Source organism: Ammospiza caudacuta, chromosome 1 (assembly GCF_027887145.1).
Source record: "Ammospiza caudacuta isolate bAmmCau1 chromosome 1, bAmmCau1.pri, whole genome shotgun sequence".
In the NCBI taxonomy this organism is placed as follows: domain Eukaryota; kingdom Metazoa; phylum Chordata; class Aves; order Passeriformes; family Passerellidae; genus Ammospiza; species Ammospiza caudacuta.
In genome coordinates, this window is record NC_080593.1 from 142,060,069 (window position 1) to 142,086,429 (window position 26,361).

Sequence of the window (26,361 nt, forward strand, 5' to 3'; positions counted from 1 at the left end):
CTTGCTCGTGAGCAGCAGACCTGTGTGCTTCCTACACACTGCCAATAGAAACCCTTGAGAGAGCATTCCAGCAGCTGGAGGCATGCTCACCACCCCATCCCAGGCCAGGGGTGAAGCCTTCCCTCAGAGGCACTCCAGGGATGCTCACCAGCTCTGTCCCTCTAGGAAGATGTGATTCCAACAGCCAGCAAAGCTGCAGATCTCTCTTCTGCCAGAAACCCACACTTTGGTAGTGTCCTCACCCAGCCAACATTTTCTGGATTCACAGAGGAAAGTTCCTCAACCTCCATCATCCATCTCCACAAAGAACAGTGGCAAAAACATCCTTACAGTCAAGTCCTCCTCCTTCTGAGCCAAGGCAGGAAGAAAAAGAGTTAAAGATGGGAGGGCAGGGTGAGAGGAGGGACTCATGAAGCCTGGCTGGAAAAAGAGTAAAGACTTGCTGTGATAACTTGGGGAAACAGGATGTCGCAAGGAGTCAAATGCCCACGCTGTTCCCACACCCTGATCAGAGGCTGTCCAGGCTCCCCACCCCCCCTGAGGTTTGTCTTTATTTTTAACAAGTGCAAAAAAAAACCCCCAAGGCAAAACTGTACTGACAAATATAAATGACTCTGAGAAAACCCCAAGATTTTCTCTCTAGCTCTAATTTTCTCTCTAGCTCTCCTCCTCTCGGAGGTAATCTCATACCTTCACAATAACAAGATCAAGACAAAATACATCTCTGGTCTGCCTGCTGGGGGGGTCAACAAAACACTTTGCATTTCCCAGAAGCACTGGAAACTTCTGCAAGGCAGAACATTTTTCTCTTAGTTCCCCTACAGCTCTAAATAAGCCTCTGTTACTTCAAGTAGTAAAAAAGTACTGACAAAATCAATCAAATTTGCCCTGCTAGTAGTATCCTCCAGGCCACCATAATAGTGATTGAAATACCAATACCCTTAGTAGTCCCACATAAAGATGGGCTACTTTCAAACATCATTCTCTAGAGTAAAGAGGAAGTTTGCAACTGTTCAAAACTTGTTTCAGTTTAAGAGCTGCACAAAAAAGGGAACAGTCTCACTAGGTCTTTCAGTTAAAGTTCAGAGCTCTGAACCTGCCAAGGAAATGGGGTGTCCCATTCCAACAGTCTATTAGGTGGCCACAAAAATAAATGTACCAAATCCTATTCACCAGCAAAGGCACCTACCTGATGAACATACATGTTTTGCACATGTAAAATCTCATTCATCTCCCAATCATCCAAACAACAAACATTTTTTTTAAAAAACATGTAGGCACAAATCCAATTTCATACACTAATTATATTTGCATTTTGTAACAAGAATGAAATTGTCCAAATGAATTTTTCTTCTGAAGACTTGTCCAAAGAAACCAGAAGTCAGTGAAAATATTTCTTTCTACTTAGCAACTTAAAAAGGCCTTGGATTAGGTTCCAATATGGGATTGAGACTCAAGAAAACACACATGGTCTCTTTCATTTTTAATCTCCTACAGACATAGCGCATTCAAAGGAATGTAATTGATCTGCTAATGATGCAATTAAAAAATCATTCTTACAGCAAATAAAGTACATTAACACTAACCATATTTAAAGATCCTGCTGAAATGAACCATAATATTTGTTCCCTTGCCATTTAAGAAAGAATAGTTTTAATTATTAAAAACACAGTGGATGCAAGGCTTTGCCATAACAACTTCTGCTTTTTTTCTTGCTTTTATTTTTTATTATTTTTTCTCCCCAATGAGCTTCAGTTCCATTAAAATTGGACATTTTGGAAAGTGACTGCTGTTTTTAAAATTGGGAAAATTTCTGTTGCTCAGCTTCAAAGACATTAAACTGTGCACAGAAATGCACAAACACATGTATGTACAATTTCAGCCTTGAATTAATACTGACTTTGTCATACGCTGCTTTGATGGAGGCATTCTCTCCATTTTTTTCAGCAGATGAGACACTTGGGGGAAGAAAAATACCATTACCTTGCATAAGAGGAGAGTTTTCTTAGCCAGCCTGCAAAAGACCCAATCCTTAAACACAGCCTGTAAATTGCACTTTCTGTAGGTTTGTGAAAGGCAGAGATAAGTACATATTTACTGGGAAGCAAACATAGAACAGAAATAGCAAGAAGATTCATAACTTAAATTGAAGGGCCTTTAAATTGAATAGCAAGAAAATTCACAGCTTAAATTGAGTAAAAAACCCAAAGCCAAGAGTTGCAGTGCCTTTGTGCAAGCAGCTTCCCCCTGCTCCAGTGGCTGTGGAATCCCACCTGAGCGTGGAGGAGGCGACGAGGGCTGGCGGCAGTGAGGACACAGGTGACACACTGGAGTGGGAACCAGAAAAAATATACAAGGAATGGTGACCCAGAAGACACAAAAACAGAGAGAAAAGGCAAACAGAGAATTGTTGGGCTCCTTGCTGACGTGGATGAAGGTTCACTTCACAGAATATGTCCATGTGTTCTATACTTCAGGCACAGACAGACCACATGAAGATAACAGCGTGCTAAGCAGACCACACGCCCTCAAAGCCATCCACACAGCAGCCTCAAACATTCTGCAAAGATTTGCAAATGCTTTGGTTCCTCTTTGTTTTCTACACTATTTCCTTTTCACTCTCTCTACTACTTTGGTTTGTGAAGCCAAAACCTCTGATCAAGCACCAGATTTAAAAAAAAAAAAAAAGGCATATTACAAAAGCATTCTTTATTCCTGCATTCAAACAAAGCTGACATTTCACACACATTCATAATTCCCATCAGCTAAGAGGGTTTACAGGACAGACACACTCCCCCAGGCTCTCACTGGTGTAATGGATTCTTTACTAAATCTACATGCCAGTAAAGGATGGACTGTAGATATTCAAACAGCAAAGCTAATTAACTAAACATAACTACTTCCTTTCAAACTTTAATAGATGGTAAAAATTTCCATCTATCTATTTTTATGTGTGAACTGGAAACATATGTGAAACTCAGTAGTCTTCTGTCATGGAAATGAAGGATGGCATTTTCAAGGTACGTCATCAGGAATCCTGAAGTGAAGTGAGGACTGTTAGCTTCACTGCTGTGGCAGGTCCTTGGGATTAGATGACAGATTACTTTTCATCTCTAATTTTTATTGGATTTGGAGATGTGCTTTTTAGTTTCACAGAAATGCTTCTTTATATGAAGGATACATTTACCAGCTCTCTACTTTGCACCTCCATTTCAGGAGATTTGTAGCCTTATCAGCAGAAGTAAACATCAGTACTTACAAAGATTTCAATATGGAGCACATTTATTATCATTTCTTACCATTTCTTAGCTAAGTTTGCTCACCCCAAATTTAAAATGTTCAAATTGTTACAGCACATGAAACTATACTTTCTAATGTCCATCCTGCTCCTCAAGGACCATTACTGGTGTCAAGAGAGCTCACACGTTTGCCAAAATAACCTAAGGCAGACTAATATTTTAGCTCCTTTCCAGATTGAGCATGCTTAATTTCAATATAAAGTAAAAAAATTTGGGTCAACCTTACATCTTGCACCTCTTGCTGCCTTTGCTGTTGCAAGAAAGATACCAAATCCTCCTACCTCCTCTGTCCTGTGCAAAACTGACAGGCTCTGAACCACTGAACTTTCAATACCATTGTTCTCTCCACAGAGGTGAGAAATGCGCAGCTAGGCCTGAGTTTTACCTCCCTAAAGCTGAGACCTGTGTTTACCCCCTCCAGGAAAGGGCAGAGACCTCCACCAACCCAAGCCACAGGAAGGCTGCAACTTCAAGAAAGCAAAGATACAAATATTTTATTGAAAACTGCTGCTTAGAAACTTTGGTGTTTTTCCCTTTGGTAAAGGGAAAAATAAAAGAAAGAAAAAGGTAAAGGGAGAAGAGATGAGAGACTTTGTGAGGTATAGAAAAATTAACCTGCAGAGCCATGTGAAAGAGCTTGAAAGAGCAAGAACAACTACAGGAATACATGCAGAAATGTGGTGTATAAGATTTGATGTTCATATATAGAAGAAAAGGAAAGGAAACCATCATGGGTGCATCAAGCAGAGCTATAATAGTCTGGTCCTCTACTTCACCATCTGCCGTGGGTCACTGTCACCACCCCACAGCACCTCTGAACAAAAGGGACACTGGCAGCTCACAGCAGCGACCCAGGAGGGGAAGCGAAGACAAGGAAAGGAGGGGAAAACCAGGAGATTCTACCTTGTCGATTGCTGAGACAAGCTGACACAGTGCCACTATTCATCTGCTCTACAGGCAAAAGTCCCTGAAGGTTTTCTGACTGCCTCCACTGTGTACTTCCTTGTGGGCACTGGACCTAACAATGTTTAGGGATATTTGAAAGGTAGTCTGAGCCCAGGAACCCATGTAGCTGTGTTGATCTCCAGCCTTCACTGCTGACCATGCCTTCACACAAACCTCAGTAAAATGCTGATGCAGTACACTACAAAGGGTAAACTTCGTGCATATTTCCCAAAACCCAATATAGAACAGCATGAAGAGGGACATGTGAGGTATTTCAGTCTGTATGCCCAAGCTGTGAGTTTGGAGAGATGTCATCTGGGCTATTCACAGCAAGGGGTTTCCATGGCCTCCCCATTCTAGTGTTTTTTAGTCAGGTTGATTAATTCAAGTAACCCTCCAAAAAGGAGATAATCACTGTTTCAGACACAATGGTTCTTATTCTCATACTTTCACAGAATTTGAAACTTTCAGACAAACTGATACTCTGCTAAAACGTATCAGTTAAGGGGAAATGAAAACCCCAACAAGTAAGAACAATGCAAAAGGATGTAAAGAAGGCTGCTGCTTCCAAAAGCACTGCATTTAGCAATGCTCAAAAAACATGCTCTCCTGAAAACTGAAACCAGTCAGCATGCAATACTGACTTCTCCAGCAGGTTCAAGAAGTGCCATGCCAAATTCTCGGTCCTATCCACAAACTGCTGTTTGCCACCCCCTCTACTGGGCTGAAAACAGAGCCCTGGGTGAAAAACTGGAGCAGGGCCAAAGATAGTGAAGGAATCAAAATAGATATTCCGGTAGGGAATCATTTCAGCCTGTTGACGAAACAACACAAACACTGCTCGTGTTCAGCTGTGTGAACCAACCCCTGCCTGACTGCAAAAACACCACATGAGGGACAGCTCAGGCCTGCATGGCCAGTGCAACAGCCCCAAAGTATTGCTGCTTTAACTCTCTGAGCCAGGCCCTAGAAACTCAGACAAAGGCCTGAACCACGAAGAGTCAAGAACACACAGCTGGGGGGGGAAGGAGATCGGTGTCACAGTGACAACCACTCGAGAAGTTTTACGTGCAAGGCAACCAACACCCCAAGTTCTCACATGTGCACTAACTCACACCAGATCAATACGCTAAAGTTGTTGGATCATGCAAAATTGTATTTCCACATAGCAGCACTCAATCTTCTGGAAGAGCCATGTCAAGGACCAGGAAAGAAGCCTCGTGCTAAGAAATAACTTGTAACAGAAAAAAATAATAATAAGAAGTAAGTTGTTGTCTGAATAATGAAATGCAAAGCCATCCTGCAGGCATGAGGCAGCCAGTCTTGCAACCAAACCTAAGGGTCACCACACCTTTTGCACAGTCCAAGAAGTGAGTAAAGTTCTCAAGATCATTTCAGAGCATTCCAAACCTACTAATGCCACCTTTTTTTTCCGTTGTTTTTTTTTTTTTTTGTTTGGTTTGGTTTGTTGTTTTTCTTGTTATTGGTGTTTTCTTTGGGGGTTTTTAGTGCTTTGTGGGTTTGGGATTTTTTTTGCAGATCTTTGGAACATTCACAATTTTCTAATTTAGCTACTAAAGAAAAGCTTCTTACAAATCTGGAGGTGTTTCCTGATTTTTATGGTTTTTAAAAAAATATTTTTTCAAGAAAGGAAGCCTTTAAATATTCAAGCACCTGTATTCTGGATAGTGTTGCCAGATTAATTTAGTATGAAGAGGATGCAGTGGAACGCACTACTGGTGAAGGTGCAAAGAACCAGAACATTCAGGCTGGAGTCACCAAAACTCAGAAATAAGAAAGCAGACACAACAGAAATGACAAGCAACAAGTTTTAAAAATCAAATTTGTTACTAATACAACAGAGATTGAATACAGAAGGAAATAGTGTTGTAAAAAAACCTTACATAAATAAAACAGAGCATTTGGAAAGGCTGCAGACCTCAGAAAACAACCCAAACAGCTATGAAATGGGTAGAAAAGCCAAAGTATCTAAATGGCCTGCAGGCACAGTAGACACAGCTTGACTGGGTATAGCACAGGACAAGTCATCCAGAACTGAGATCCATGAAAACACTAAAAAATAAATATCACAGGATTCCCATATTTCAAGTGTGGCCACTGCAAACTGTGGACCAAATTTAGCATGCCCAGGAACACTGTGAATTTGAAGTTTTTTAAGACATGTCTATGTATGGCTAGCAAGAACATGAAACTAGGGCACTGCTGGCACAGAAACCCATTCATGAATAAGAGGTATTTTTTCTCTAAGCAAGGTGTATACAAGCAAAGCTGCTGCACTTCAGTCTCCCCCCTGTGTTGATGCAAATCAACACTTAAACATGCCCAGCTCCAGAAGCTCAGGTGAGTCTGTGCTTTGCTCCCTGGCACAAGGCTCACGTCTCTCTCTTCTTGCCCATTGAAGGTCCTGGGGAGTGTCTAATTTTCTACATCTTGCTCCTCATATCAACTTTCAGGTCATTGCTCTTGCTGCCAAATCAACCCAGCCTTTGTTCAGGAAAGGTACTTTTAAATTCTGCAGAATTTCCCACTCCCCCACACAATCCAGGCGACATTCTGTATAAAAGATTTATATCCATCCTTAGTACAGCAACACAAGGTTATATAAAAGCTGGGATATGCAGAATACAAAGCAGGTGAGAAGCACACTTTAACTTGTAGGTGACACAATTAACACTGAAAATTCAAGATTATCACTCAGAAGTCTAGCACTTCAAAAAAAAAAAAAAAAAAAAAAAGAAAAAAGGAGAAAAGGTGGCTTTTTTCTCAACTGTGGCACAACTTGCAACACTAAGAGAGATCCTGGCCCTGCTCCATCAAAGAGTGTTTGAAGGTTTCACCAGGGCCAGATTTCATCCACTGCATGTTGACAGCAGCAAGACAAGCCTCAGCATGATGAGCGCAGTTTCACAATGGCTTTACATGGATCTTACACATGAGCTGTCCCACAAAAGGGACCTCCAATGACTCAAGCTTCTCATGGCCTTGCTGCCACCCAGAGAGCCAACCCAGGGAACTGGAACACACAACAGACAGCATGGCCACAGGGAAGGAGCTGGCAGAGCTCAGGTGGAGGAGCAGGAATGAGCTGCCAAGGGCAGGAGGATGGCAGGAAATATCTGATCAGCTCAGCTGCAGTTTCACAACACACTGGCTTCAGTGACAAAACCATCTTGCTGGGTTCTTCCTCCAGCCTCAGCACTTCTGTCTTGTGCTGGAGTCCACAATTCCCTTCTGCAGACACAACTGCTGTCCAGTCTGCTCTAAGCTCCATCATGGAGAAAGGGAGCATTTGAGGTGACATCTTTTCTGGAGCACACATTTAACCCATGTAAGTTTAAATAATCTGCTTCTGGCATGGCATCACACAATTCACTGCAACCCCAAAGAGATGCAGTGCAGCACAGGGATGCTCATGGAAGTCCCTTGCCAAGGCTAACACACAACACAATTACATGCTAACATTTTCAAAAAGTATATATGTCTTTTTCATATTATTACTGTAACAAAGATATATAGCACTTTCTGCTCTTTGGACTATATCCTGCCTGACACAAAACTCCAGTTCTGGAGAACCATGTAACTGAATGAGAACAGAGAGATACAGAATTGTCCTTGGGTTGCAAAGGAAAAACTTGAAAAACACTGTAAGAGAGGGAATATATGTCACATAGCTTTCATCACCTAAAATGTGTAACTGGACACCAAGCTAGTATCCCATAGTAAAGAAGGAGAGTGGCACCTCCCAAAAATCACTCGGTTTGTTTCTCTCTGCTGCTGATCCTGAGAGATGTCCAGCATAACCTAAATGCCTACAGAAAGAAGAATCCTCTATAAAGGTCTGAACACACCTGAGAAAGGGGAAAACAAAACCAAAATCACAAGCACCTTTCTCTGCCTATCACCTCTAATGCTCAAAATTAGAAATTAAGACTTTGGGGGTCACAAAGGTCACTACACAATGAGTAAAAAATTACAGTATAAAGGCAACACTCAAAGATACAAACAATTTATTTATAAAATACTTTTATTTATAAAAGGGATAATAAAAAAAGAGGAAAAAGGGAGAATGATTTGTCCTTTCAACCAAAAGCCTAAAGCAACTACTTAACACTCCTTTAAGAGCAAAGGGTGTATTCCCGACATTACCCCTCAAATTAAAGTCTACCCAGAAGCCTGGGCTGCAGTCTGGCTGGCCAACAAGGACAGAAGATACCAGCAGACAGAATTCTTGGCTAGTTGTGGTACAGGGACAGTAGCAGTGGGGCATTTTCCCTCCTGCCCCACAGGATATAAAAACATCAGGGATAAAATGAGGACAGCATCCCAGCCACAATCCAGCCCATACTGTGCTGGCTCAGTGATCCTCTGCCCCAGAGGGAAGACCTGGCAGGACCCCACACACCAAGGCATCAAGATCTGTTGTTACCTCTACAGCATGAACAATAAAAACCATGACCCAAAAGCAAACGTGCTACACCAGGCCTAAAAAGACAGGTTTCACTTGGCTTTATTTGCTGAAGCCCAGCCCAGCCCAAAACCACAGAGAAGCAGAGAAGGATCAGCACAAGGGAGCTAGAGGAACAAAGAATGGACTTTGGCTCCAGAACAAAGCTTTCTCAGCACTCAGCCTTTAATTAGTGTTACTGGACATTAATAATAGTGCCTACCCTGGGAGCCAAATGCTTGGGCCTACCTCTCACAGTCCATCACCACTGCTGCAAATAGAGACAGGCTTTTGGAGGTGATGTACACATTTTCTGTAGGATCCAGCTTCATGGCTGCCCACGTCCCAGGCTGGCTCCACATCATTAACTCTGTTAGAAGGAAATGGAGCACAACTGGTGTGCACAGAAATCAGACCACGCTGCCTGAATGACAGGCAGGGTGTGAAAAGCATTTGCCCTGGTGGTGGGAGCACTCCACACTTGGCTACAGAGGCTCACCCCACCAACCTCAGCAGCGCACAAAGTGCCAGGCTCAGTGGCAAGGACAGGCAGCAGCAAGGATCCAACCTGTGCAGCATTTGAACAGTGCTATGGCCAGCCATGGCTTTTAAGCACCTTCCTCTGATGCATTATTGAGATAAAGTCAAAGGAGCCATGCAAACAACACTGGCAAAGCTGGAACTACAATCCCAGACATCCCACCACTCTGCTGCTGATGGCAAAATGTGTTGCAAGCTACACCACACTCAGGAAAACCGGTGAATAAGTCTTGGGCCAGGGGAAGTAACTCAAGTCTGAGTTTACTTAAGAGTAGTAAAAATACCAAGCACTTGAATAGTATCAGTGTAAGGCATCATATAAATGGAAACAGCAGAATGAGACTTTTTACATCATTCCAGATCTCCTCCACAATTTCACAAGGGCACACCTTCTGAAGTAACAATAGTAGATGTTGTTACTTGCTTTTTTAAGTTTTAAATTGTTCCCACAAGAGGCATTCCCACTAAACACTTGAAGATTTAAGTTGCCAAGGAAAGAAATGACCAGCAGCAGGTTTGCTGGGCAACTCTGCATCACTCAGAGCACTAGGGCAGTGAAGCAGCTCCAAAACTCCAACCAGAGCAGAAAACTTGTGCAGAGCAAGCTGGGGAGTCCTGTGACACAGCTGAAGTACCTCACAGGCAATATTAAACCTTGACTTGCAAAGACTTCAGTGGTTTCACTGCCTGCTCGACAGCTCGCTCTGCAGCAGCATTTTAACAGGGACACAGAGGAGCCACTTGTCTCTCTTCTGCTGCCCAACAAGCTGCAAACAGCTGGTTGTGCTGTTCAGAACCCATTTTGCCCGTTCCCTCAGAAAGAAGAGGGATGTTTGTGCTGGGGACACAAAGGCTGATCTGTTCAGAGCTGGCTGCAGTGCTGGCTGACACAGGCTGGCATCAAGGGGGCAGGGTACAAACACAGGACTTGTCCCACTTCCCCAAAGACTGTGCCTAGCAAATGTCATTATTTCAAACATTGCACTTTGAGAATACTTGTGTGAAGTACTCATGGAAATCTCAACTGTGTAAATTGGATTTTAATTTGTATATTCAACATTTCCACTCTTTTTAAAGAAGTTAAACATGGCTACATGTTTCCTATCAGAAAAAGCCATGATCTACAAAAAGCTGCTTCTCTCCTTGGCTATTGCTACCATTTGCTTGTTTGTTTTGGTGCAGCATAGGGAGGCAGGGAAGGAAGAATGATAATAAAAACATGAACACTTTTTCTCTTCACCTTGAACCGGGACAGGCTCAACAGCAAGCAGCTTTATATAGTACAATCAGCACTCATGTGCCCACAGGAGAAAGAAAACAAAGTCATGACTCTTCTTCTTACCCTAACTTAGCCTTAATGAAATCAACATGAAAGACATTATATATGCAAAGGTCATCCTCATCTATGTAGTTACAGGATCAGGTCATGGACAGAGGAGCCTGTACACATCAAACCCCAGCCTCCACACACACTGCAGAGCAGGCTGGGGCATTCTGCCTGGCCTTGCTGCCTGCCCACCCTGTTCAGCCTACAGAGGGGAGTATTTTTATTTGTAGGGCCTCCCTTACTGTCAGGAAGTACCAGTGCATAGAAACCATGGATCCAGCCACAGCACGAGGCAGCTGGAAGGAAAGCTGGTCTGAGGGGGGCTGACAGTGCCTGCCAGGCTCCATCCCCTTCACCACCGACTATGCTGAACAGGGACATGGTGGCAGGTGGTTCTGGGACAGAAGCATGTCCAAAGAAAGGCAAAGCTTCCCCTCAAGCTGGGAAGGGGTCTGGAGCAGGAGCTTTATGATGAGTGATTGAGGGAGCTGAGGGTACGTAGCCTGGAGAAAAAGGAGGTTCAAGGGAGATCTTATTTCTCTCTACAACTCCTTGAAAGGAGTTTGTAGCAAGACGGGGGCCAATCTCTTATCCCATGTAACAGGACAAGAAGAGATGGCCTGAGGTTGTGCCAGGAGAAGTTTAGATTGGATAGTATGAAAAATTTCTTCACAGAGGGGGTTATCAAGCACTGGAATAGGCTGCCCAGGCAAGTGGTGGATTCACCATCCCTGAATATATTTAAAGATGTATGGGTGTGAAATGTAGGGATGGTTTAGTGGTGAATTTGGCATCACTGGATGAACAGTTGGACTCAATTAGAGTGTTTTCTGACCTGAACAGTTCTGTGACTCTGTAAACCAGTCCCATCCCCAGAGCAAGCAGACTAACAGCCCCTCTTTTCTCCAGCCTCCTTGGCCACTGTGGCTCACACACAGATGTCCTTCAGCAGGGCTATTCAGAGGGCTCAAGCTGTGCCACAGGGGTCCTTCCACCAGAACTGATCCCCAGAGGAGTCAATGCCAGGGGTATTAGAGCTGAGGTGCTGTTGAATCAGATTTAGTTTTTGTTATTCTATCATTTATAAAGGAAATAACATTTAAAATACATGGCATTATTATTCCAGAACTGTGTCTCATTTGACTTTTCAGAATCAGTTACTATATTTTAACTGGGTCTTCTCACATAATACTGTAAGAGATTTCTTTGCAGCACCCTCCAAAGCTATGATTACATGTTTAACATTACGGCTTAGCTTCAAATCTCCATGTTTTCTAATGATGCCCATATTTAAAAGAAAAAAACCCACAAGGTAATCGTGTTTCATTCCAGGCCTGGAGACCTCAGGGCATCTGAGCTAACCCAATTCCCCTGAGATCTCAGGCACGAAATACAGAGTTGCAGCTTCAACTTTCTTGTGATGATACCAATTCTGTCACTCTTCACTCACTCTTGAACTGTGGTCACAAATTTGCACCTCTCTGGAGACAGGGAAGCCTCAGGTCTGGCTGTTGGCCAGGTGCCATCAGCAGCTGCTGGAGCCTGCCCGGAAGCGCTGCTCATCCCAGCAGGGCTCTGCCAGCGCCCAGACACAAAGGAGAAGCCTGGAAAAAGTCAGCAAGCCAAGGTTTTGATTATGCAATTACTTGTTCAGCTACAACTGCAGGTTCTCCTGCATAATCAGGCCGATAAATATCAAATTTTTTTCTGGTGTTGCCTCGCATCCTAAATGATGCAGTGAGAAGTCAGAAAGAAGGCAAATGATAGCCAGAAAACCCAGTGGGGAGAGGGGCATTGTGTGGTTGGGTTAGGGGCAAGCCATGCAGAGACTCTGGCCTTGGTGTACTCTGCAAACCCAGAACACCTGTGATGACTGTCACAGTCTGACACTACATACTGAAATGGCACCAAGGCAATTACAAACGCAAATTTCTCCTGGAAAACCATCAATGCATGGACAGTTCTATAGAGATGGCATGAGGGCACTTACAAACCTCCTGTTCAAATGGAAAGGGGTCAAATCTCTGCTGGGTGCAGCTTTTTAGAAAAGAAAAAAAACTTCACAAACCAGCCTCCACCTGAAACTACAGTTTTGTTGTCTGCACAAACAGTGACCACTTTCTGCTCCAGTGAAACATTATTTTTAGTGTGCTTCTGCTCCTGAAGAGGTCAGGGCTTAGCTCTGAACGAGACAGAAGACCTGAAACATCCTTTGAAAAGCTCTTGATCTGTCACCCTGGAATTCAAGGGAAAGCAGGGAGTTTGGAGAAGAAACATTTTGATACTTTCTAATTTGATACAAGTACCCACAACTGAGGCACATGTGTGACTGCAGAGCTATTCAACCATTGTGATTAGCACAGAACTGTAAATAAAGAAACAACAATTGTTTAATCAATTATTATTGCACAAAACGGCTGAACTTGGAGACTGAACTGCTGCCACATGTATTTTACAAAGCTTTTGCTCATCAGTGTTTGAAGTAGTGGAAAGGGAGGAGGGACAGCCTGACAAGGTCAGGGAGGCAGAGTATGGAGCCAGGTTTGCCGGGCACAGAGAAGCACCAGGGAAACAGAGACTCCATGGACAGCCTGGAGCAGAGAGCCAGCCAGGTGAGCCACCCAGCCAGGATCAAAGGGCTGTCCAACCATTTTAAAGGGGAATTGATACAGTAGGTATTGGGGAAAAGATAATGCTGCATCAGCATCTTTATTTCCCCATCAGTGATTTATGCCATTATTGCTTGCTAAAAAATATCTTAATCCCATGGAAATCAATGGGAAAGTTCATGCCAGCTTGAAGACAAGGCGGCTTTCACTCTCCCACCTCCTGCTCCATGTTCACTCCCCATCCTGGCACTCTCTAGCAGAGGGCAGGGTGTCCCCACCAGCCTGGCCATCACTGTGTCACCACCAGAGCTCAGCCACAGACAAATGGACAGGGACAGCAGGGTCTGGGGGGGAAACAGACCCTGAGAGAAACCACAACTGCAGGTGCAGCCTCCTGTAACACATTTCAGCAAATGAATCACCCCAAGACTCTATTTATTTCTGTTTTCAAAGAACAATTAACTTAATCTACAAACAAATTCTGTCTTGGACATGAGCAAATGCATGAACAACACAAACTGTGTGCACCTTGTGCCTGTGTAATACTGCTGACAGACATTTACAGCTGTGCCCACACCAAGGCTAGGTCAGCTCTGGAGTTTAACAGCTACACTTTAAGGCATTCCTAAAACAACATCAGCCAATGCAATAGTGAACAGAAAGAAAGCAAAAAGAAAAAATACCCCTAAATAATATATTGCATATTCCCCCGCAGAAATAATTTTCCAGCCTTTATGGTTTCATGAACTTGATTCCTTCATATACAGAGTTCTACATGAAGTCTTTAATACAGCAAAAGCTAAAAGGGAAGTGAGACCAACTTAACTTACAGCTGCATTTAGAAGATATTAAAATTATACCTAAAAGAGCTTTTTTATGCAAGTTTTAGAGACCGAGAAGTCTTTTCCTCATTTCCTCCTGCATTCAAGGTTTCCACTGGGAGTTTCAGAGAAACAAGGAAGCATTCCCCCAAAAGTATGACTAACTGAAAAGATCAAATGTAAATGTCTTACAGGAATTCATATAATGTATCACTTGTGACTTCTCTACTGGAAGTGTATTTGTCTTGGCTCATACCAAATATACATCCTTATCCACTTCATACAGTGTGCATATTGATGGAAAAGTAACAAAACAAAGTGATTAAGGAGAACAGCATATCTAAATTTTCCAAGAACTGAATAAATACCTGCACTTATTGAAACTAACTGTATTTTAACAAAATGCGAACAAAGTTGGTCACTGAGTTGGTAAAAAACTTTTTGGCTATGAGAATTTTCTGTGATAAATGTGACGTGACTGCAAAGATTTTCTATGAGGAGATGGTACATTGGATAATTCTCTGCTCTTCTACACAGAAAATTCTACTTATAAAAGGTTTCAAATGCAAGTTCTAATCAGCCTTTCAAAAAAATTTAGTAACTTTTAGATACAAAATACTATCTCAAATTCAAACATCATAAAATTTCCCACACAAACCTGCATGTTTTCAAGCCAGCCCTTCCTTTCCTCCCTCAAAAACCAAAAGGTATTTGTTCCCCAGTCTTTTGTAAAGAGAGTGAACTCTGAAACCTCTCTAAGGTCTTAATACTATTTATGCACATAGACAAAAAGCTCTGGCAGTAGTCAAACAAAAACTCAAGTATTAAATACTAACATTTCATGGTATGCCTAGCAGAAAAGTTCAATACATATATAAAACAAGATCAACACAGAATGATTCTAGCAACGCAGTCCAAACACAGGCAAAGCCCAGAATCAATTTCAGTTTATTTTTATTGGGTGTAATTTATAATATGCCCATACTCACTATTTATTTCCTCAAGACTTCATAAAAAAAGTGCTGCTCTTTTGATAATCTATCCCACATGTTTGTTAAAATAGATATAACAGAGTGAAAGGGAAACACAAAACTGTCAGATTATAATTTTTAGTTTCAGGGATATTTTATATGCCATCTCTTAGAACTTCAATTTATGACTCTCCTTAATGGAGACTTTCAGGGTTGATTTTTTAACATGTGAAGTGGAAATTCCACTGGTTTGTTACTTCAACGCTTTCTTTATGACCTGTTCTCACACATCACCTAGGTCTGGCTTATTTATACAGACAGCCGTTCACTGAACAACAGGGAGCTTCTTAAAACTAGTTGCTTTCATTTGCATTCTTCCCATATTGAAATGTAATTTGCTTTTATGGATGCTTTTGGCCTGACACTTCTCCAGCATTTCACAAACAAACAAGACTGAAGTTACCATGAAGTTTTTTTTACCTCTTTCAAGGCTGGAACAGAGATTTTCCCCCAGAGCTAGATGAGAGCTCTATCTTACAAATATCCCAAGAGCATCAGCCTGCAACCCATCCACTATTCCTGCAAAGAAAAGGTAAAAAAAGCCACGAGAGCAACAGCAACGGTGGCTTCAAGCTCATTAGCTGAGACGTCTGCAGCACCTTTAGGTCTTTCATCTGGTTTAAGCATTGCTTGTGTCACTCCTCACCATTGTGCTCAGGACTTCAAAAATCTGGGCTATGTTAACTGTTTAACTGGCCATTTATCTAAACTTCTGAAATCTAGAAGAGTTTAATTTGGGCAAAACACAGTAATAAGACCTGGAGCTCTAAATGAAAAGCCTGTTGTCATCATCTAAGTCATTCCAGCTTGAAGCTTGCTTCTCTTCTCTTGCATAAGCACATCTTCCTGGCTCTAATTCAACAGAGCTCACAAACAGCCACATCCCCAGCTCTGGAAAAGGCTTCCCAGAGTTGACATACAGAGAAAGAATCACAGAACAGTTAAGACTGGAAGGGACCACAGGTAGGGAATCTGGTCCAACCTTCCTCCTTAAGCAGGTTCTCCTCAAAGCACATTGCACAGGGCTACATCCAGACTGCTCCTGAATATCCCCAGCGAGGGAGACCCCACAACCTCTGCAGTGTTGAGCTAGAACACCCCACCATGACAGAGAGATCCAATGGGCAACAGGCATCAGCTCAGCCTCTCCAGACCTGGCAAAGCCCCAGCAGCCTGAAGCTGCCACGCTGGCCCTAAGCACGTGTGAAGGTCAAGCACCAAACAAGGAATACCTGTGGAAGGGACTGTTCATTACACAAGTATGTATGGTGTAAACACATCTTATGGTCTGTGTCTCTCTGCCCAAGTATGTATTTATGTGGTAGGAATCCTGCTGGGTCTCTGCAGACACTTCATCCCAGCCACCCATCACTCATGGAGGAGGAGACTGGGCAACAGGGAAGCCTATCACTGAATGAGACAGGACAAGTAGGTTAAAAGGGACAGGTAGTTACCAAGAAAAATGTGTTCTTTGGAAAATAATTATAACTTGAAGACCTTTTTTTCTATTCATAGCGTCCTCCACAAAAAAGCCCCAACCAAATAAAAACCCAAAAACCCCACACAAACAAACAAAAAACCCAAATAAGTATCCCCCCCAAACCAGAAAAAAATCAATCAAAAACCCTCACAAAGAAATCAAGCCACAAGTACTCAAAGCAAATCCTGCTCACCTTATTCCTGGAAAATACTTCTGAACATCCAATACTTAAATACCTCCTTTGGCTTCACATCAGCAACAGAAGGATCCTTCTGGCTTCTACCTGGGAAGAGTAAGACCAAAGGGAAGCTGCCTGCTATAGGGGAAATCACATCTGCCCCACATCTGCTAGTCCCTCTGCTAGCTTTGTCTTTCCAGGCTGTTTAATGGGGACTAAAGCCCAAAATCCAGGATAAACAGATTAAACTTTCACTGTCTGAGTTAAAACTAATAGCTTAAAGCAGCCTTACAAGATACATGCTGGATAACTCTAAACCTCTCCAGCACCTTCACACAGCTGTCTCTTGCTCCCCTTGCAGAATCAGAGCCAATGGCAGTTTAAACACATGTCAATATAGTAAATCATCCTGGAAATAGCTATTATTGAAATAATTCAGACTAAAGTGGAGATACATTATTTCCATGGTGTAGCTTTTCCATACTCTCTCATAACTTCTTGATTATGTTAAAAGCCAAAATAGGCACTGCACCAGCTGTACATGCCTATGGCAAATGGAACATAACGTTTAACTAATGGTCCCATTTCCCTGAAAGGGCACATGAGGCTGACAAATATTCCCAAGAGGTCATATTACCTGTTGAAGCAAATCAGGTAAGTTGTGTATCCTTTGCCAGAAAAGAATTTATATTCTGATACTGACTTTTTACATTTTATTTTTATCTTAGGATATATTTCTAGTTTTCTGATACTTGAGAAAAAAAGTTCTGTTTCTCAGGTACTTACACCATACCTGGAATTTACCAATTTAAAGTGAACGGAAGCTGTTCATATAGATGCACACACACAGGTTACTCACCTGTATGCTGCCTTGAAGCTGCCTCACTGCTCAAATACATGTCATCTTCAGAAGGAAATATCCCAGAGCAGAGAGGAATAAACGGCCACAGCTTTAGTGCTGCTGACTTCTAGAGCTGTGCCAACAAGCACAACTCCAACAGTTCAGCAAAAACCTGTGCATCATTTTTAGAAGGAATGTGCTGTATGTAAATCATTTCTAATCAGAGGCAGTTTTTCCACATCTACTTTTCTGGCTCACTTCCTTACAATTAAAAACTCCATTTTACCCAACAGTATAGTACAGATGTGCCTCTTTGGCAGTGACCTACTTTGTTTGTGCCCTTAGCATATGTGCACAAAGCTGTAACCAGTTCAGTAGTTCAAGTTCTAGACAGACAAAATTAAAGCCAGACTGTAACAGAAGTGTGCAGAAGCAGCAGTCAGAAATCTGTCAAAGAGTTACATGGAAATTATGTCCCTTAATTGAATTTATGTTAAGGAAAAAACTTAACCTAACTGCAAGGCAATATCTAGTGTTGAAGCAATCTGATGAACAAGTCACAGCTGATTAAACCTTTTTTAAGCAAGTTTATTAACTTATATTCTGGAAAAAATTATGTTTTGATTGCTAATGAGATGATGAACAAACCAATTCCATCTTTTCCCAACTTCCCCCACAAGAAAACTTTTGTGTCCCTGTTCATTACTCAGTGTTGCTGGACTCTGAGATGTTGCAAGATGCTGGATGTCATCATTTCAATTAATCCTGTCTCCCAGAAGTGCAAGGTAAAGAAGACTGAGCTATTACCCATCTTTTAAAGCACAGAGATATGGTCTTATAGAGCAGCTTTCCTAGTCCTGCAAAATAGCAGCTGACACACTCATTTAAGAGCATGAAGGAGGCTCACAACACACCTTCCTACATGTAGCATCAATGACAAGCAGCACTCCATGCTTTACACATCCTTTGTAGTTCCTCACAGACTTCTCTAGCCCCAATCAGCCTCACCTTGAACATCTCCAAACTGCCTCTCTGCTTGCAATGAGACTCCTCAGGGCATGTACCAAATGCTGCCACTCCCCTGATGTTCCTTCTCATCTTTACAACGATGTGCCTCTGCCAAAACAACTCAATTTATTCCAACTATTCCAAGTCCTTACTCTTTCCCAATCTGCCATAACAGTGCAAGGCTCTCCCTGATTGCTCTAAGAGCAGATGTCCTGTTAAAACCCCTTAGCACAGGCACACCTTATGCTGGCAGAAGTGTTTTTCTCTGCTTGAGAGTTTAAGGTTTGGAGAGATGACATAGTGGAGCCAAGTGAAGTCACTTCCCACCTGCTACAGCTGCTGTAGTGACACCAGTGTGGGGCTGGGAGGGGCTGGAAGAAGAACCTGGCTCACCTCCACACACCACGTCAAGGCCAGCAAAGCTGTGCTCTATGGGCTACTCACAAACTCTGTATGGTAAGTAGCTAAAGGGGTTTCTGCACATTCTAGAAATACTGCTACCATCCCTTCTTCACCAACTATTTTTCTGACATGCTTGAGGATCTGTTTCAGACTTGGAAAGCCAGAGTCTTCCATGCTGTATTGGGACAGCTTTGTTCTCATCATGTTTTGTTCACTTATGCTATTGCTCTCTTGAACTACTGTTTCCTCCAATTTCCCTTCTACTGAAGTGGCTGCACCAATTCTAAAAAGTAGCCATGGCAACATAATCTTGCAGAATAAAGTACAAAATAATCCTATGATCAGAAATCTAAATTAGAAAAATGGAATGGAAATATTGTGTTTTTAAAGCCTGGAAGCAGACTGACTACTGATACAGGTTACAAATAGAGCAAACTCTCCAATACTTATGAACTCTAAATAAACACAAACAGATGCTATACTTACAGCCAAATTTTACATTACATTACCAGCAGGGCAAGTTCCATACCATATATTATAGAAACAGTGAGATTAAGAGAATAAAAGAAAGTTAAAACTCATTCCCAGCTAACATCTGAAACCATTAATCTATTGGGATGAGCACCTGAGCTGGCTGTCCCAAATCCAAACTGGTTTGAATTCTGGACACTCCACATCAGCTCCCTTAGGACAGACATGCAGTGAGCATCTCTGACCCAACACAGTGGGCAGCAGGGGTGGGAAGAGGTCAGTGCCCCTGGCATTATCTGTGTGAAAATGCTGTCCTGAGAGGGTGGAAATGGCCTTCAGAGAAAAGGCACCTGCCCAAGCAAAATTAAGATACAAACATTGTTTTATTAACTATAGCAGAAGCCTTCAGTTTTCAATTTTACTCTCATGGTTTAAAGATTCTTTAAGAGTAATACCAAGATTTCAATTTAATTTTCACGAAGAAATTACAACCGGGATTTTAAAACATGCTTTTTTCTTTTCTAATGATACTTAACACATTTAATCTGCATGCGCAATTGAATCTCAGGTCTCTAGACATCTTTAATCTTTTAAGCACCCTTAAGGAGATGGTGGTAAGTTGCTTCTATAGGGCTTAGTACAGAATTCCCAGGGTGGGTTGACAGGGCACCCTGCACTTGGTCCAAATAAATCCAGAAATGTGTTGCCCACAAGTGCCTTATTTTCTTTAGAGTAACCGAGACAGAAGACTCATGCAAGAATTACTGCAAAGAGGATGTACTGATTTTTATCTGTGAAAGGTGATACAGACTGTCTGGACTGCTAAATTAGCCTGTAATCTAATCTAATCAATGAAAAACACATCAAGTGTTGCCACTCAACCTTCCCCATCAGCTGCAGGCAACTGAAATGACCAAAACTGAGATTCTCAGGAACTGCTTAGACCTGGGACTTTTAGAGTAAGATTCCCTGCTCCTTTCCCTTTCAATTTCACTTTCAAACTGATGTGTGCCAAGGGTAGCTACATGAGTCATGAAATGTACAGCTTCTAAATATAAGGCATTTCCCTAACTGCATATTTGCTGGTTTAAACACCCCTTCCCCCCCTCCCCCCCAAAAAAGGGTTTTGTCCATACTTATACTAGAAAACTATGCATACAATTAGCAATCACTGAGCTTTACAGCCCTGACCTGACTGTAGTAACTAGTTGTGTCACATAAGCACTTATTAAGTGCTCTGTGCCTCATTTTTCCTCTATACTCACAGAAGACTCACTTTCTGGATAAATACTGTATTTTGCTATCCCTCAGAAATCTCCTGTTGTCACTACCTTACTGAGAGAAACACAAAACCAGGTAAGATTGAAAGCTACAGCCAACAAGAAGCCCATACCTATTTTACACTATTTCAGCATGTAATTCACACGGATGTGATTGCTTTGCTTCACCTAGAGAAAATTAAAAAAGGGTAGGAAGAGAAGAATCCTTACAATTCTTACAGAAATATTGTTTGGAAAATAATACATGTTACTACAGTACAAACTGCATCATGCTTATTCTTTGCTTCAAAGCTGTGCCCTATTCCTAAGAATGCCACAGAAGAGGACTACAGGCTACATGTTAAAAGTCACTGTGCAGGTGGATGGCTCTCTGTGGGAAATTTATGCAAGCCCAGGTAGGCTGCCAAAAGCACTTCTCCATGGACCTTGCAATTGAGTTAACTGAGAATCATTCAAAACCACTAAAATTCTAACAACACTAAGAAAATGCTCCTTTTCCTACCAGGTACCTTCCACTACCATCACTAGCTCACCCACACACATTAAACAATTTAGGGAAAAGCTAGCAGAAAGATAGCAAAATTCACTAATGCAGTTTTTTTTCCTTCTCTCTTTTTCTTTCTGCAGCATCATGCAGAGGGGTCCTGTTTGACACAACCATAGTCTACTTCAAGTTTTCGTTATTTTCACTGAACACATAGAGAATACAAGTAAAGCACAACCAGTTTGGTTACAGAGCATGCCAAGGGACTGCTCTTACCCAGGATGCTTTGATAAAAAACAAACACCTTTGGTGTCTTGAGAGTACTTGAATGTAATGTGCTTCACACAGCACGAGAGGGGCTGCTTGATTTTTCAAAGTGCCTGATTTTCCAAAGAACCCCAAATTTAACAGAACCACAAGGAAATTATGTGTACAAACTGTACATATAATTATTTGTATAAATTATATGTACAAAGCTGTCAGGATAATTTTAACTTCCTTCCACACCTGCAAATATGTATTGTACAACGAGGGTGCCTTGTCTCTCATGTAGGGAAATTTTCTCTGCTCCTGAATTCTGATGAGAAGCTCCATCCTGCTGTTCTGAACCCCTGGGAAGCCACCCAGGGCTGACAAGCCCAACATCAGGGCTACCCCCACCCCTGCTCCCTCTGCCTGCTTCGCTCCCCACACCCAGGCTGTGATGAAAAGCTCACAGGAAATTAAACCCTGCAGGCAGAAGCGCTCCATCCCTGCAGATGAGGAGACAGAATGATTTCTAAGGGCTCATGTCCTTCCTCCTCATCACCTCCCTCTCCTCTTGAACCTTCTGCCTTACAGCTCCTCCCAAGGCAGTATCACCTGTTGCCCTATTTCCCTTCCATTTACCAAATTCTACTGGATTTAAGGCACCCTAGCCAACTACACAGACCACACCTATAAGAAGGAACTTTAGCTTAGTAGGGGAATTCTACAATTCGGGGATGGAAAATGAGAAGGCAGAACAACCCAGCATGGATAGTGAATTTGTTAGAGTAGGGGCTCTCCTACCAGGCTTTACAGCTGTGCTTCCCCTCACACCAGCACAGCTGCTGCAGCGACACCACCCCCGACCCTGCAGCAAATCTCTCTTTCCACCAGCCCAGAGACAGTGATCAATGCAGGAAAAGGGGCAAGTGTTGAAAGGAAGCATTGCCTGATTCCTTCTCTTCACAGACCTTCCTCTCCTGCCACCCACCCGGGTGCCAGCCCTGCCTCCCACACAGGGTGCAGAGGCCTGGGGAGGGATTTTCCACTCCCATCCTCCCTGCACAGGAATGCAGGAGAGACTACAGTTTAGTGCTGAGCTGGTAAATGCCTCATTCCACTGAGCAAGCAGTTTTAGGCAGGACACTATATAACAAGCAGGCTCCAGCACTCTGATATTGGGTGTATTGTGACACATCCTCCCTGCCATAACCTCTAGGAAATACTCAGTGGTAAGACCCTTTCCAGGAATGCACAATGCATTGGGCAATACTTAGAGCCCTGCTGCACCATGAAATGTGCTTCTTGTGCTTTACACCTTGCCATGCCTTTGCAAATTCGGCTTTCCTGGGCTGGAAGTCACAAACAAATGTCAAAATCTCAATAAAATGTAAATCTTACATTTTGACCCTGGAAACACATGCTGGCTTTGCTCTGTGAATTGGAGAAAGAGTCTAGAGAGGAGCTGCACAAGGGTCTCGTCCTGCCCCATCACAGGCTGCTTTTTGCCATATATAACTCTCTAAGAAGTCAGGAAATGGCAAAATCCTGTTATCTGTAAGGAAAGGAAAATCAAGTGTTGCCCTTTTATACTTTAAAGATTAAAAAGAACTTTTGCATTTTCCTTCCTTTAGTAATAAAAATACCATTTTAGACACTGCTGCTGGAGAATGAGCTTCAAAGTGGGCAATAGAATCACAGAGAATTGTTCTAAGCTGCCTGTTTTCATAAGCCATTCATGTGGAGTGGGTCCCCACTGAAGGGAGAAGCCCTCCCAGGCAATGCTGGAGCTAACAATGCTGCTGAAATACCAAGAGACAGGCAGGACAAAATACAGAGCCCAGTGTCAGAATATTTTAACTCTACACAGAGATCACTACTGAAACATACAAATTGCTAATTACACATTCAATTGCAGAAACAACTACTGAGGCACCTCAGCATGGAGCAAAGGAATGCAAGATAGCTGTGATGTCAAAAGGAGGAGTGAAGGAGGGTGAAAATGCTTCACTCCTAGCCCACAGGAAAACTGAGGGGTTTTTAAGGCTCACCCAGCAGCACCATGCCCAGGTGCTGATGCTGCAGGCACCACGCAAGCACTGTATACATTACTCATTAGGCCACAGCAAAGGTCAGCCACTACCTGGCTGCACCCCAGAAAGCCCTTACACTGCATAAACAAATCAGTGATAAAATTTCGATGCAACAGCCCCACTTCAGAGCACCCAGAGAAGTTCATGTTAATACTTCAGAGGTATATCTGTAATCAACTCAGCTGCAGCAAGGGAAGGCAAGATGCACTTTGGTCCTGCAGGTATTGCAGGGCACAAAGGGAGAGGAGACACAGTTGTCCTCAGCTCCTTAAATCCTCATGGAGCATGAACTCCTCAAGTTTTTGCTGTCACAGGGACAACAAGAGTTTCTCAACACACACTACTATGGAATACATATCTCACCTTCTCTCCCTTTCAAACTTTTTCTATAACTTTATGCCGTAGTTGGCTGCTCAGCTGCACCTCCCAGGTAGCAGCAGCATCTCCTTTCCTCCTCAAAATAACCACCAAAAAAACCACACGTGAAGAAATCTGCGGTACCAAAAGGGCTACAGGTCCAGCGAGGTGGAAGTGCCCACAGGAAAGCGATGGCACAGGGGAAGGCAGACTGCAGCATGCCTCAGATGCCATTGACCTCCGGTTAAATGAACTTGTGGGCAAATATGTAATCACTTTATCACACACACGCCAAGGGCAGTTCTGAAGCTGTTCATTCTCTCAGGTGGAGTAAGCAAATTAGTCCTTGTGAAAAGACAGGGATTAGACGTTTGTGCACGCCTCTCTCCTCATGAACTCGCGGTCTGAGGGAACCTGGCTCTGCTTTTCTACTTGCTCCCCCCAAATTCTGTCCCGTTCTGGGGGGACATCCTCCCTCCACGTGTTCTCCACGCACAAAAGCGTCTGCTCCTTTCTTCGAGGCCAATTTCTAAGGCTGCTTTTTACAAAACTCTTTCAGTCACCCTTGAGAAAGGAAAAGGTGCTGCTTTGCAGGGATGGCTGAGGCACCCCCAGCCTCATTTACACCGCATTGCCCCCACCCCCCATCCCTGATCGGGAGTAGGGAGGGGAAAGGAGGAACTGGAGAGAGGGTGGTGTCGGGCGTTTCGAGATGATTCAGGGCAAAGTCACCAAGTCATTCCCTTAATGGCAGGGGAGGAGGGGGGGTCCTTTACTTCTTTAACCCCTCCTCTCACAGTACCCAACTCTCCCCACCTTTCTTGGGCTGAAAAGATGTGAAAACGTCCAGAAGATCCCTCACCCTGCAGGGATCAGGCTCCCACCGGCAGCCTCAGCCCAAGAGGGCTCAGGGCTCAGACCCACCGACGCGACCAGACGGGGCTGCGGAGCCTCCACCGACCGCGCACGGACGGGGCTGCGGGGACTGGCGGATACGAGGGCGGGAAGTTGAAGCCGGCTCCCCGGCATCCCGCTCGTCCCTTGCCGAGGGGCTGTGGCCATAACACGCCGTCGAGGGTCCCGGCGCGGGGCACCGAGTGCGAACTCTCCGCGCTGCAAAGACGCCCGGAGGAGCAGCATGGGATGCGCGGGGCCATCCCCTCGCCCCTGGCTCGGCTCCGCCGCCCCTCGGGCAGCCGAGCCGGCCCGCCCCACAGCCCCCCGCCGCCGGGCACACACGGCCGGAGCGCCCCGCTCCCCTACCTTCCAGCAGCACCTCCTTGCCGGCCCGTTTGAGCGCCTGCACCGCCTCGTCGTGAGTGGCATCCCGCAGGTCCGTGCCGTTCACGGCCAGGATGGCATCGCCCACGTAGAGAGCCTGGGTCTGGTCGGCCGCCAGCCCCTTGAAGATCTTGCTGATGAGGATGGGCATCTTATTCTCCTTGCCCCCCTTGATGCTGATGCCCAGTCCGCCCATCTCCTGCTTCAGCACCTTCACGCACCGCTTCTTGTTGGAGATGGCCTCGGGCACCTGCTCGGGGGGGTCGGTGAAGGCGGTGCGCACCGCCGCCGGCCCCCCGCCGCCCTCGGCCCCGCGGCACGCCGTCCCATCGCCGCCCAGCCCGTTGTGGGCCGCGCCGTCGGGGCGCTCCTCACCGCTCAGCACCAGCGCCTCGCCGCCCAAGTTGGCCAGCACTTTGTGCCAGCGCTCCCGCACCAAAACTTCCAGCCAGCCGCTGCGCTGCGCCCGGCCGCCCCCGCCGCCGCCCGCCGCCGCTACCGCCATCTTAGGAGCATGCTGGAAGCGCCGAGTGACGGCACCCCCGGCTCGGCACGGCTCCGCTCGGCACAGCGCGGCGGCACCGGACTTCAGCCGGGGGGCGGCAGCTCCCGGCGCGGCGGGGAGGGGCGAGGAGCCGCGGCCGCCCCCCCGGGGCCGCGCCGGGGCGGGCGCACCTGGCGGCGCCGCCCGCGGGCGGAGTGGAACCGGGACAACCCGCCCCTCCCGGGACACGGCCGGGACACCCTCCCTCAGCCGCGGTGCCTCCGAGCCCGGGCTGCGATGACATCTGGCGGGACCAGCCCCGGCAGCTGCCGTCTGCAGCGGGGTGTAGCGGGGAGCTGAAAGAAACCAACGACAGGGAAGGGATAAGGAAAACCCAACTCTGTTTTATTCCCAGGGACTTTTGTATAAAGTGAATTAAAACTAACGGGTGGCCCCAAGGTACTCAAAATTCGCCTCTATGGAAGTACAATATAAGTTATTTCACAGCTTTGTAGGATGGAGGTATTAAGTGCTTGTGACCGATACTTTTGCACATTTAGTTGATGTTTATATGCCCTCTTGCTGCCATGATCTAGTTGAACAGTTAGAACATCGGCTGGACTTGATGATCTTATAGGTCTCTTCCAGTCTTGAACTTCTGTGATTCTGTGATTCTGTGACTCGTGGGGGCTACATGTGCCGTTTTGCAGTTTTTCCCA

General features: G+C 44.4%; 1 protein-coding gene across 1 annotated transcript in view; it reads right to left on the bottom strand.

The window, feature by feature from the left end:
• The window catches only part of SNTB1 (syntrophin beta 1), a 113,015-nt gene extending 87,289 nt beyond the window's left edge, over window positions 1–25,726 (bottom strand). The window contains exon 1 of the mRNA XM_058807822.1: window positions 25,141–25,726. Coding sequence (XP_058663805.1) covers window positions 25,141–25,663 — 523 coding nt within the window. The 5' untranslated portion in view covers window positions 25,664–25,726. The remainder of the gene's footprint in view (window positions 1–25,140) is intronic.
• Window positions 25,727–26,361: the final 635 nt, after the last annotated feature.